A 13924-nucleotide genomic window follows, 5' to 3' on the forward strand; every position below is an offset into this window, starting at 1 on the left:
TAAATACAGGTACAAATAACTTTAAAAATCGAAATATTCTTCAAAGCAGTGTACAGAATGGCTACCTTACTATCACAGTATTTAGTAGCTTGTCTGTCCGTTATGATGTGGAGCGTCTTACATTCACAGACATTGTATGACAATGATTGCGACCAATATGGAATCTTCAATCAGGATAGAAAAATAAACGCTCTACGGTTAGCTTTAGAAGAAACCGAAAATATTATCGAAGAAACCACAACTCGTTTAAAAGAAGTCATCAGAATTAGCAAAGATGATCCAGTCTTTAATGCTTACAACGACTTACTGAGAATGTACGGCTCACAAATAACTCCTACAGGTAAGGTGCAGAAAATGTCACACACGTAAGTTGATCGAGACTTCTTTGTTAATATGAATTCGGGTACAGTTTGTCTTCTATAATCGAATTGAAATATATTTAAAGGGGATTGTTTCCGTGCAGATTTGATTAGTTATATTAATTAAAGGCTTCGTACGGAGTAAAATATTTGTTTTTATCATTTGTGTTCAAATTTCAAAGAGCTACATAACCATATGATGGTTAGGTGCTTTTTTACTTTTGATGTAGACAGTATGATAGAGGAAATGTGTATCCAACACCCGAATCTGATCGTTGGTAGTGCGACTGATTGCCATAGATATTACAACTGCTCTGGGGAGGATCGTCAATTGAGTGCATGGATTCCTCAATATAACTTTTGGCCCACAAAATATCTACACGAGTGTCATTACCCGTTCTTGTTCTCAGAAGAAACGCTTCAGTGTGAAAACTACACCAAGGTTGATTGTGGAAAACGATACAAACCAACATGGGCATGTAAGTGAAACTAGATTGTATACATAACTGCTGATACAAGTCAATACAATGATCATGGTGTTTCCCCTTCTTTTTATCCCTGTAAGAACACATGCGGAGAAAAAGAGTAAACGGATTATGAATCCGTAACTTAGTACATTCATGTAAAGTGTTCAAAAGCTTTCAACAGAAATGCTTGTTATTGCTGATTTTATATTCTTACTTTTTTCAGGCAAATACTTCAGACTACAATGTAAACTTTCACACTGCATACCATGTTTTGCAAGATATTCAAAATGTGAATACAAAGCAGATGGCTTATGGCCAGAACCTGACATTGGTTTCTCCTCACAATATATAGTATGTGAAAATGGTAAGGTAAACGAAACAGACACTGTCCATATGACAATGTCTGGGACGTAGGATCATTCCCTTACAATGGTCGATGTGTGCATCTGTTTGCCATTCCAACGGACTATAATTCTATGGGTCGTCTTCCTTCATGTCAATTCAAGAAAGACGGAAATTACCAGTATCCTGAACGTCCTTGTGACGCTTACTACAGATGTGAAGGTGGTAATGCTACTGCTGTGAAATGTCCGACAGGCACTCTATTTGACTTGGTTAACAGAACGTGTGAAGTTCATGGTAAATGCTATTATATTAATTAGGTGTTGATTATGAGTTCTCAAAATTTTCTTTGATAAGCAGAGCATAACTCTATAATTTGGAACTTATTTTACTATACATGAGACGAAACATGTCATTGATTTGGATTAAAAGACTGGTTTGCTAATCAGTAATTGGTTGAATTAAGGTATGTGGCTCACTAACATTACGTGTAGCTTGGCGTGTGTTGTAATAGATATAACCTCAGTTGGACTTCTCTATCATTCAAATACATTAACACAGAGATTTGTTTAGAGGTGAAAGGGGACAATGTACTATGTCCGAAGAATAAATTTAAAAACATTATTACACGTAAATGGCAAAAGAAACTGTTATTGTTGCAGAATTGAAAGAATTTTTGTTTTCAAACTAATAATGGCAGAAAACACAAGATATGCAACCGAACAAGGCGACGCTGAAAATTAGAAAGATCTGAAGTTTATACAGTATCAGCAAACTTACACATACATACCATATATTGAGTTTGGCCCCACCCTGGGGTCTGAACCCTTACTCTGGGGATCATCAACTTTACAATATTGGTAAAAGACTACCTGCTCTATCCATTTAGTTCCAATTTAGTATCAACAGTACTAAAGATGTTATTTAAGTGTTTTACACATAAACACTATATGACAAGTTTGGCCCAGCACGGGGATCAGAACCCCTACTCCGGGGATCATGAAATTTACAATTTTGGTAGAGGCCTTCCTGCTCTTCATCACCATGCATTTAGTTTTTCTTACACATGTGCGGTTCTTGAGAAGAAGATTTTTGAAAATTGGTCAATTTTGGGCAGTGGCCCCCAGGGGTGCTGGATACCTGAAATTTACAATTTATGCCCCTTGTCCCAAAGATGATTCACACCAAATATGAAAAGAATTGGAATGATAGTTATCAAGAAGTTAAAAATGTCTATTGTTCACACATTTAATAACTGACCTACCCCGGGGATCATGAAATTTACAATTTTGGTAGAGGCCTTCCTGCTCTATATCACCATGCATTTAGTTTTTCTTACACATGTGCGGTTCTTGAGAAGAAGATTTTTTGAAAATTGGTCAATTTTGGGCAGTTTTTGCCCCGCCCCTAAGGCTGCAGGGGTGCTGGGGACTTGAAATTTACAATTTTTGCAATTCATGTCTCCTTGTCCCAAAGATACTTCATTGTTAACGCACGACGGACGAAGCACGGTGAAGGGTGACAGCAGTGAAATCCTATTTTGTGTACGCACTTTTGTTTGTGACTCGGTAAATATTTTCCACAAACCCCCCCCCCCCGTTGCGTCGATGTATTTTGACGTCATCAGTTTCAGAGGATACTGATACGGAATCAGAAAACCACAGTGTGTGATCCAGAAAACCGTATCACACGCTGTGAAATCCACAGTATCAAAGAACGATACATTGATGGGTAAATAATAAAACACAATACTATACACAATACAATACTATACACAATACAGTACAACGTTACGAAAGTCCATTCATCATCTTTTCAAGTTCAAAATAAGTTTTGCTTTCTTCACTTTCGTTTCGAGTTGTTTGTTCCTTATTACAACTCTCTAATGACGAGTCGCTGTCTTTTAAACCGTTGCTTTCATTGAAATGATCTGACGTTCCACTCTTCCTCGAACTCGTGTCCTGAATGGGAGATATCAAAGATATCGAATTAATCTCATTCAACTCACACTCATGGTAAACATCGAAGAGATAACAGACTCTTGTCTTTAAGCGGTGATACTTGAGTTGCTTTTACAGTGTCAATCAATTTTTGGAAAGGAAAATATCCACTATGGTCTTTTGCTTAATCATGTTAGACATTTTACAGGCAATGTAATTAAAATCTGATTAGATTCGAATAAATATCGTTGAAAGAATTTCTGCTTTACTCGTATAATAATGACAAATAATTTGCTGCCTTAGCAAATGTTAGATTGGACGTTGTCTAAGTGGCCGCCTGTAGAGTTTTCTAATTTCTACATAAAAAAATCCATAGATTTTGAAAACTCTACGAAATCTAGAAAGAGGAACGGAAAGCTGAAAAAAGTGACGGAACTTGCCGTGAAAACTACACTGGAAGAAAACTTTTGCTTTAAAATAGAATTCAACAGTGTATTTCAACCACTCGTGTGGTTGAACGAGACAAAGAATTCACCGATGCAACGAATTGGATTCAAATTTGTTATTTAGCAGATTGATGTTATCAAATATGGAGTGCTTTGTTTATTTTGAACTATTTATCTTTATTTTGTTAGCGAAAAATCTTTATTTTTTATGTTTTGCTCGTTATCCCAATTTGTCATGCAATCTATGCTTCCTACGATCACTCCTAGCATTTCACAGTGAAGTAGGTATACATTAAAATAGTCTATGTAAAGACAAGTAAACGACGGGGGGGGGGGGGGGTGTGGTTGTATTTTCTTTGCCTGTGACTAGAAACATGTACACTATATGTACATGTGTTTAACAAGAATTACATTATATCAGTGTAAGCATCACAGCTTATAGGAGTTATGAGATTGTTTATTATCTTCACCTTTCATGACATAGTTCAGAAATATATTGATACAAGCATTATGAAAGATATACATGTACATGAAAATGATATAAGTTCATTTACCCTCACGGTATCATTTATATCGGAATATACGTGCATATTGTCTCCAGAGTCATTCCAATCTTGATTATCTAACTGAGGGTCGGTTGATATTTGTCCATTTTTGGTCACCATGCTGAAACAGGAGAAGCAATTTCAAAATGCACGTGACGAAATCGTATTCTTGGTACATGTATTAATAGAATATAGATAAAGCTTATATCACGCGGGTGAGCCTTCAAAAGAAATATCTACTGGAGCCTCGTTCTCACAGATTGATCATGAGGAGTCTCTCTATTTGTGTTTACCATATGCATGGTCTGTATTTGAACAGGCGTCCGGATAATGTATTTACCATAATCTGTGTATAAACCCACGTCTGGATAATTTATTTACCGTAGTCTGTGTATAAACTGATGTCTGGAAAATGTATTTACCATAATCTGTGTATAAACCGATGTCTGGATAATGTATTTACTGTAGTCTGTGTTTAACTGATATCTGGATAATGTATTTACCATAATCTGTGTTTAAACACCGGTGTTTGGATAATGTATTTACCGTAACCTGTGTATAAACCGGTGCAATGCCTGGATAATAAGCTAGTCACAATTTGAGTATAAAGCAGTGTCTGAATAATGTGCTAAACGTAATTTGTGTATAATGCTATGTCTGGATAATAGGCTTACCGCAATTTGTGCCTGGAGCAGCGTCCAGATATCGTGGCTAGTATACCTATTATACAACCCGCTATTCCGCAACTCAAAGCCTTCACCAAATCTAGAAATAGTAGTTTAAATCTTATCTTTCTATATCATTTTATTTTGCCATACAATTTGATGTTATGACAACTTTCTGGAACTAACAAGATTTGGCCCAAAGTTTAATTTCAATATTCGGAAGGATAGATTTACATATATCAACACTGTTTGCATACATTTGTTAAATAGGCAACGTGCAAAACGCATAATGGTATCTTAGCAGTCATTTTATGATATATGACATCACAAAATACAAGCATTCCTCAATTTTTTTTTTCTATTTTATACTATATTGTATTAAGTACAAATCGTAAATGGATTAAAGAACAGGCATAGCCTGTGCAAGTCCTTCACAAATTTGTAACCATCTTATATATACATGTTCTATGTCAGAAGAGGAATCGGGTTTAGGAAAATATTAATGTGATTAGTTTCTGATCATTTCAAAATGGAAATTACAGAAGTTCAGAGAAATTAAGAATGTTTGAATTTCAGGATAAAAAATGACTACTATCGGCCCAAATCATTTTATCGATATGAAAAAAAAAATGTGTAAAAAATAGTCAAAACACCATACTTGAATTTTAGTTAATCAATAGGCATGAAGAGTGAACATTTCAATAAGTAGATTTATATCAATGAATATTTATTATAATACAAAGAAATGTGAAAGCAAACACTTTACCTGTGAGTATGTCATCGCCTGTAAAATCTATCTTATCTAGAAAGTGTTCATTATTCTCTGAAAGAGAAGGTTCAATAAGACTAATGTAGATGCCTTCTTTATCAATCGTTATGCGCGTGCGTTCATGCTGGGACACGTACCACTCATTCCCTGCACTATCATGCAAAAACAGTTCACAGATTTTATTGTATTTATTCGGAAAGGCCATACAAAATCAATGAAATGAGGTGTAATGTCAGAGACCATGATATTCTGATCAGGCGGATGAAGTATGCTTTTGGTATCGCGATATCGGCTATGTCATGGATCAAGTCTGATCTCTCTTGTTGAAGTCAAAAAATTGCTGTTGGATCTACAATATCCAAAGAGTTCCTACTCCACTTTGGTGTTCCACAGGGTTCTGTATCAGGAGCACGTCTATATTGCATGTTCTCCAAATCAATCTGAGAAATTTGCCGGAGGTATAACATGTGTTATCATTGCTACGCGGATCACACTCAAGCATACTTGATTATAAATCCAAACGACAGCTGGGACAACATTGCAGACATACTTCAAGAGTGTCTCTCTGATATTGACAACTGGATGCAAAACAACATATTGAAGCTAAATCAGGATAACAGAACTTATTATCTTTACACCTAAACGTAAAGCTAGTGAATCCTCAGGATATCAACTTGCTTTCGGTGGATCTATCGTCACTAGCGTTTCATGTGTAAAAAAATCTTGAGATGTTTTTCGACAACACACTTAGCATGGAGCGTCAAATAAGTGCATTGACTAAATCATGTTATTTCCAACTTGGTAGAATTAGATCTCTTATAACGGATGATGCGTGCAGGACACTTGTTAGAATACTGATTACATCCGTCTTGATTATGGAAATGCTCTTCTTTATAATGTTAATTCAGCATCCTTGCATAAGTTACAGAAAGTTCAAAACACTGCTGCCAGGCTAGTGACACGTTCACGGAAACATGAGCATAATACATCAATTCTTATATCGCTTTACTGGTTACCTGTGACATTTCTAACGAAATATAAAATCCTATTGTATACTTCCAAGGCTTTTATTGGATAAGCTCCAGCATATGTTCAAATCTACCATCCACAGCGAACACTTCGTTCTGCGGATTCGTTATACCTTCTAAAGTCATGCGCTCGTACTAATATTAACGGTATAGCGAAAGACGGTTTGATGTTTCTTCATCAACCCTGTGGAACTGCCTCCCGTTTGATCTTCGTGTCGAGGGTTCATTAGCCGTTTTTAAAAAACAAACTTAAAACATACCATTTTAAAGTTGCATTTAATCTGTAATTGGGTATTTATAAATACGTTTTTTTATACAACAAAACCACCCAAGTTTTAGTATCATTTTATGTCTTTTTCTGTTTTTATTATTCTTTGTCTTAGGTTGTTTTTATTGTGTTACATGTAAAGCGCGTTAGAGTAATTGTCTTAAAGCGCTGTATAAATGTATAATAATAAAATACTAACACTACTATTAATAATAATGGTGATAATAATAATAATAATAATAAAAATGATAATAATGAATAATGCATCTTGTTATATCGAGGAAGAGAAATTTCTGACATTGCAATCTAATCAAAATTAGACGTTAGATATGTTCGTATTCTCGCAAACATAAGTTATATGCGAGTATGCGAGCGGATCTAACATCCAATTTTAGATTAGATTGTTTTTGAACGCAGCGAGGGGCGCTAACGGTCATTTGCTTACTAGTCATAGCGAACTTTAAAAACAATTGATTTCCATAAACCTCAATGAAATTTTTACCGTCAAAAAGAATCTCCCATAATCCTAATGACCATCCTTATTTCATTTCTCAAAGTAACATCTCTTTGGCCTGAAATTCTGAACTTTCATTGATTGCCTCAATTTCATCCCAGAACATTGACTTTAATAGAATATTGTATTGTAGTTTATTTCCGTGGACGGCTGGTAGTTTTTTATGATACGTATACATTTAGGAATTCAAACGTTTGGAACAATATACGATTGAATACCAAACTCAGGATCACAGTGTTTAAAAACCCCTTAAAAATGAAAACGCGAACACATGAACCCGCGAAAAGTTTACAGTATGATGTTTATACGAAATAAATATCAATGATATCTTAAGCTTGGCAACAAATACCAGTGGCTATGGAGCGCCAAAATCAACATAAACTCAAATAACTAAAGATATCTTTAATTATTTGAAGATGTAATCAATTCATTTTATGCGTTTCAAATAATTAATTATATCATCAAATCGTGCATTATTCTGCACGCTATTATTGAATTGTTTCTCTATTCATGATATACGCGTTATGTCTCAATTGAAGAGAGCAATAATTCAATTGATTGTGCATCAATTCACGTAATGTGTGCAATAAGGTAATTAATGCACGCAACGATTTGATTCGTGCCCTTTTCAATTGAATTAATGCAACATATCCGTGACCGCATTAATGATCTCTTTAATTGAATTCCTGCTCTCTTTTAAAGAATTGATGTGTGTATTAGTTACTTATACAAAATCGCTGTAAATGATAAAATAAATAAAGTGAAATAAAGATATCAAATCCATTATACCGAGCTCCAAATCAAATTTTGCAAGCAATGGTTCCATCATACTGATGCACACATCAATTCAATTAATGAGAGCCGTATTTGATTTGATGCACGCATCAATTCAGTTATTGGCTAAATCAAAGTTTACCATCAGAATACGTGCTTTCATTGATTTTGAAAATGAAACCGTAAGTCTAGTTACTTTCCTAAAGTTTTTATTTCCGCTCAATTTAGCAAAAGCTTTGGCATGATGAAATTTAATTAACATATATTATTAAATCTTGCATTATTAAGGTGGATACAGGTAAACTCTCCCAATGTACCCCCCCCCCCCTCCTCATTTCTCTTTTAAAATGGCTCAGATGTGGTTTTTGGCGAGGGACTGATCGGGGGAACACACAAAAATGGCTTCCTTAGTATTCAAGATAAATTAAAAGTCGGTGTATTTATTAAAGCTGTATATTTTGGAAAGAAGTTCAAATTGTCGTCAGCATATAAAAGTAAGTGCATTTCACATCACCTTAAGGGCATCTGATCATCCCAGAAAACGGTTAGATAAGTCAAATCGTATCAAACACCTGGTCACCCCTCCGAAGAGATCAATTCGTCAATCTTATCAAATAACGCAATGTTAGTGTCTCATATCTTACCAGAATGACTTGAAATATTACAGGTGATGTTGATCCAGTCCACGATGCATTTAGATACATTGCAATGTTGTGTGTTTAGGAAGGAGATGTTGATTTCACGGAAAGACAGTGTTAGATCTAACGCGAAATTTACACAGCCTTCCTCCTCGTATAAAGAATTGTTCAAAACAAACCGTCCGTCACAGTAAACCGAGCAGTTCACACCTAGAGGAAAGTTAAACAAGTAAATGAATTAGGATATATATATATATATATATATATACATATATATATACATATGAAATGAGGAGTTAACGGATTTTGGATTTAATATTCCCCGAGCCTTCGTGAATGAAATATTCAAATCCGGTAACGAATTTCATATACCATAAGCATATTTATCACACAACTATCATTTAACGCACATAATGATTTACTTTCTGTTTCACAACCCGAATGTCACAGAATGTTTTTGCTTTCAATTCGATTGTGACTTCGTCGCTACGTCACGGTTTGAAGAAACTTAAAATTATTTTCACTTCTTGAAAGACACGGCGGGTGTGACCGGTCGACAGGGGATGCTTACTCCTCCTAGGCACCTGATCCCACCTCTGGTGTGTCCAGAGGTCCATGTTGGCCCAACTCGCTATTTTGTATTGCTTATAGGAGTTATGAGATTGATCACTGTTTGTTATCTTCACCTTTCACACAAATCCTCTTGGAACAACCTTGGTGACAAAACAAGTTCTTTTACCGTCAATGTTAATAATTTCAAAGGATGACATGCTGATTTGTTTATGTGGCGCATGGATGATGGACCTACCTAATTTGCATAATTATTAACTCGTACTACGAGTTCATATCGTTTTCCCGAACCCGCATTATGAACCTTGGAAAAGTACTGTTGTGTGATAAATGTGTATGTATATATATATATATATATGGGGTTGCAAAATTCACCGTCAAGTACATCCGTTTTAGTAATTTCTGAATATGCATTTAGATTGTATACGGTATCAACAACCTTAAACAACTCCTTCAAATCATTATAATAATTTTAGCACCACCCTGAACCAAACCCACACACCCTAGGAAAATGACATTTACAATTTTGGAAGAGGACAACCTACTCCTTCTAAATATCCATTTAGTTTCATTAGCATTAATTAACCCATTATCATACTTGCTAAACGTGAATGAAATCTTCCGCGTGTATATACGGATTTTGATTTGTTTTAAAAGAATACTTGATTGATTTCAAGGAAATGATGTGGTAATCCTCTGAAAAAAAAACCCCCAAAAAACATCCTTTAAATGCGAGAATCTCCTTTTATTGAAGCACCATAGCTTTCCAATCAAATTGGGTAAACATTTAATTGAGGTAATCAGGCTTATAAGAATAGCCGAAAAATATGTTGAAACTTCCCGAGATAAAATCCAATTTTCGATTTGTTAAGAATGTTACATTTGTTTTCAAGGAGATGGCATATTTGTAATGTTGCACGTCTATAATACAATAAGTTGAAATAATCTGCTTTTTATGAACATTTTAACACGGATATAAATATATATATAGCACAATAACTGTTCTAACCGTTTCTCTGTAAGAATGTAATTGGACAACGTTGTTGAGCTAATTCATTCTGAATTTGAACTGCATTTTCTAGGCACCATATCTGCTCTAACCTGTGAATTTCATAGAATAGAAAAGTCAGCGTTGAATTGATGAATTTATATTATATATGTGCAGATGGTTATAGAACTCACACGTTAGAGAGTTGGTTTTCAGTTGATGGCGTAGAAATCATGCTAGTCAACAACATCGGAAGGCAGAGAAGTAAATCTGAAATAAATATCTGAACAATAGATACTTTTTTTCAATGTCATTTTCTAACAGTAGAAGTTGATTTATACCAGAAATACAATAAGGTATTTTATTATGATTACATATAAGATGCTACAATCTCCAGTTTTTATGGGAACAGAGTCAACTTCAATTGAGGATTGAATTTCAAATACATTTTATAACAATCATACTAAACATTCGGTGTGTTAGTCGGAGCTCAACATCAAGGTTTGTCAGACTGTCCATGTCCAGCATATTTCTGATTAGGACATGTCATTTCTAGCGACACTTTTTCGATCGTGGAAATTCCGATATGAAAGTAATACAATGCACTTAGTTTTCATCTTGGTTTTCTTTGCCCTAAAGTTTGATTGTACTGATAAGCAGAACGTCGAGTCGGGTAAAATATCTCCACTATCATAAGTAAGAGTAAGAATGGATCTCCTAGGCACCTGATCCCACCTCTGGTGTGTCCAGGGGTCCGTGTTTGTCCAACTATCTATTTTGTATTGCTTATAGGAATTATGAGATTGTTCGTTATCTTCACCTTGCATCTGACAATAGTCTTGTTTTACTACGAGTAATCTAGTCCCCTCTTCCCCCAAAAATAGAAAATTGAAAAAAGAAAAGAAAAGAGAACGTATGAAAATATAAATTAAAGCGCGAACGATTGTTTCAGAAAAGCTGGAGATCGGAGTTTCCAGGAATAACGCATTAGGTAGGGGAGAGTACCTCAGCTAGGGTGATGGTTTGCAAGGTTTGTAGTGATGATAAAGAAAGCACTGATAAATTATTATCAAAAGGAGACGCGATTTGCACAGTATAAAATACACAGTGAGAATAAGCATTATTCGACAATATTCGTTTGTTTCTGTAGAGGAAAAGACATTAAAGTTTCTTCCTTTTTTTCTCGGACAAGCCCAGAGTGTCTTCTGTTGAGAATTTGTTCAACGTACAAGTAAAAATATTCCTTACTGTTGAGCTTAGCAACTATTCTGCCACGGTTATTGGAAAGATCAAAGGAATACCGCGGTAATTATTCTACTATATACCTTCATACGTATTTTAAAACTGATTATGAGAAATTTGTAATACATCTTGCTTGCACTTCGAGTTTTCCTAATGCTACGATAAAGTCGATGACTGATAATTGAATTACCAATCAATATATGTTGTAAAACAAAACAATAAATTACTGAAGAACATTTGGCAGTCAGTATAAACCAATCCTCTGCATTCCGAGAGCGATACACACGTAAACACGGCGATGCATTACAGGCAAGTTTTCTGGAACTGTATTCAAAACAATTGATATAATCCGTTGACACCAAACTAGATACTAGAAATATTTTTTCAAAATAGATTTAGAATACCCCTACCATCTCACCTTTTTCATAAGCAAAAACATAGTAGGTCGTTTCGAAAATGGCATGACGTCATATAGTGACCTAATTCGTAGCTATATAGGAAAACGATCGACTGTATATTTCTGAGCCGTAGTAGAATAGAAATACATTTCTTGTTTTCGTGTATGCTGCAGGATAACCTGCTTGGTCTCGACATTAATATTTCAAAACATTTCTCGACCTCGGACGTTATCCTGCAACATATACGAAAACACTTTCATTATTTCTTAAATCTGCAATTTTTGAATTCTTGAAATTTTTTCATCTTAAGGAATGACTTTCAACAAATATTATTAATATTATTCATATAGTGTGTTGGAAGAGTTGATTTATGCTATTCAAAATACATACCGTCGAAATATCAATTTATTTCAAGGATGATTTAGCAAGTCACATTCTTAATCTTAGTGAAGTTTACTTACGTAAATATATTTGGGAAGAGCTCATCCTTCTCTGTTCGGATATTAGACGTAAAATGTCAGTGTGATATGTACGGAAAAAAGATAATTAAAAATTCAGAAATCGATGTCAGTGAGAGAAAGGAAATTGTTTTGTTGATGCTCTTCCTTGATTGAAAAAAAATTAATTATGAATGTTAAAGGTCATAATGACAATATTGGAAATATACAGCGTTCATGACTGTCATCTGTTGCAATCAATTTGACAGAGCAGGTACGATTCAGCGCGGACGACCTTGAAAACATTAAGTGAAATTGTAGCTTTTGAAGAAAATTTCATTCCACTTTGTAGTTGCATGTATCATAACATATGTAATGGGCATCAGGCTTTAAAATGTAACAGACACGTATTATGAGAAAGACCAATCCCCCTTTGACAATGACCGTTATTTGGTTTTTTTTATAAAGGAAGTAAAAGATATTATGGGTGTCTCCCCAACAAACAAAGACACTGTATATGATGCGGCCTTCAATTCGACATTTAGATATATCGACGATGTATCATCTATTAACAATAATAATTTTCATTCATATGTCGATCCAATAGATCCCAGTGAACTCGAAATAAAAGACACCACAGAGTCACCCACGTCTCCTTCATACTTAGACATTTCATTGAAAGTAGATATTAAAGGCAAACTAACTACTCAACTTTATGACAAACTGGATGATTTCAAATTCTCCATATTTATGTAGCAATATTTCATTATCACCTGTATATGGTGTTTACATCTCTCAAATGATTCGATAGGCAAGAGGTTGTTCTGCGTATGATCAGTTTTTAAATCAAAGCATACTTCAATTTTCGGAATTGTCAATTTTCAGAACAACATTATGCAAAGTTATTCAAGAGAATTTTTGAACATAAAGCTGCAAGAATTAGTTCACGAATGGAGTGAAATTAACAGAGAAAACGAAACATCTGAAAACAAAAATTAAATGAGAGAAGACAAGCGTACTGAATGCACTTGAAAGCATAAATCATGCCGAAACGTTTGAGAAATTGAAGAAAAATTACCGTAGAGAAGGATATTTTTGTTCGAAAAATCAGAGTTACGTATATTGACTTGGAACCCAGCGAGAAAGGCAACATTAGAATAAATCTTGGATTAGAAAGGATTTAAATGTTGTCTGACGTGTTTCATACGGGTTCTTGGCACACTGATTTTGGAGTTATCCGTAGTCAAAATCAGTGTGCCAAGAACAGCCTAACAATCGGTATGAAACATGTCAGACAGCATTTGACCCAATGATGCATTGTATTGACGAACTAGATCGTTATAGCGATCAAATCAATAACAACAAAACAAAACTTTTTAACACTTTACACCACCATACCTTACGATGATTTAACGACTAGACATTTTGTTATCATAGGCAGTTGCTTTTTGAACATCTGTGGAATATGTATATCTAATGATCAGTCATTAAAAAAAACTTTGTTCAACACCACTCTGATTCTACGCAAAAGTAC

The 13924-nt window shown here is 34.8% G+C and overlaps 1 protein-coding gene and 1 pseudogene across 1 annotated transcript; one reads left to right on the plus strand and one right to left on the minus strand.

Moving 5' to 3' along the window:
• The first annotated feature begins 57 nt into the window (after positions 1-57).
• On the plus strand, positions 58-1488 carry LOC125655450 (uncharacterized; annotated as a pseudogene).
• A 1403-nt stretch (positions 1489-2891) lies between these two features.
• Positions 2892-12524, minus strand: LOC125655237 (uncharacterized). The gene is made up of 8 exons (XM_048885449.2): positions 12415-12524; positions 10508-10583; positions 10335-10426; positions 8762-8965; positions 5531-5587; positions 4774-4864; positions 4109-4220; positions 2892-3129 (listed from the first exon to the last, which is right to left on the minus strand). Exons 1-8 carry the CDS (start codon positions 12437-12439, stop codon positions 2959-2961), a joined length of 828 nt encoding a protein of 275 aa, XP_048741406.2. The 5' UTR covers positions 12440-12524; the 3' UTR covers positions 2892-2958.
• Positions 12525-13924: the final 1400 nt, after the last annotated feature.

The sequence above is a fragment of the Ostrea edulis genome, chromosome 7 (assembly GCF_947568905.1).
Source record: "Ostrea edulis chromosome 7, xbOstEdul1.1, whole genome shotgun sequence".
NCBI lineage: Eukaryota > Metazoa > Mollusca > Bivalvia > Ostreida > Ostreidae > Ostrea > Ostrea edulis.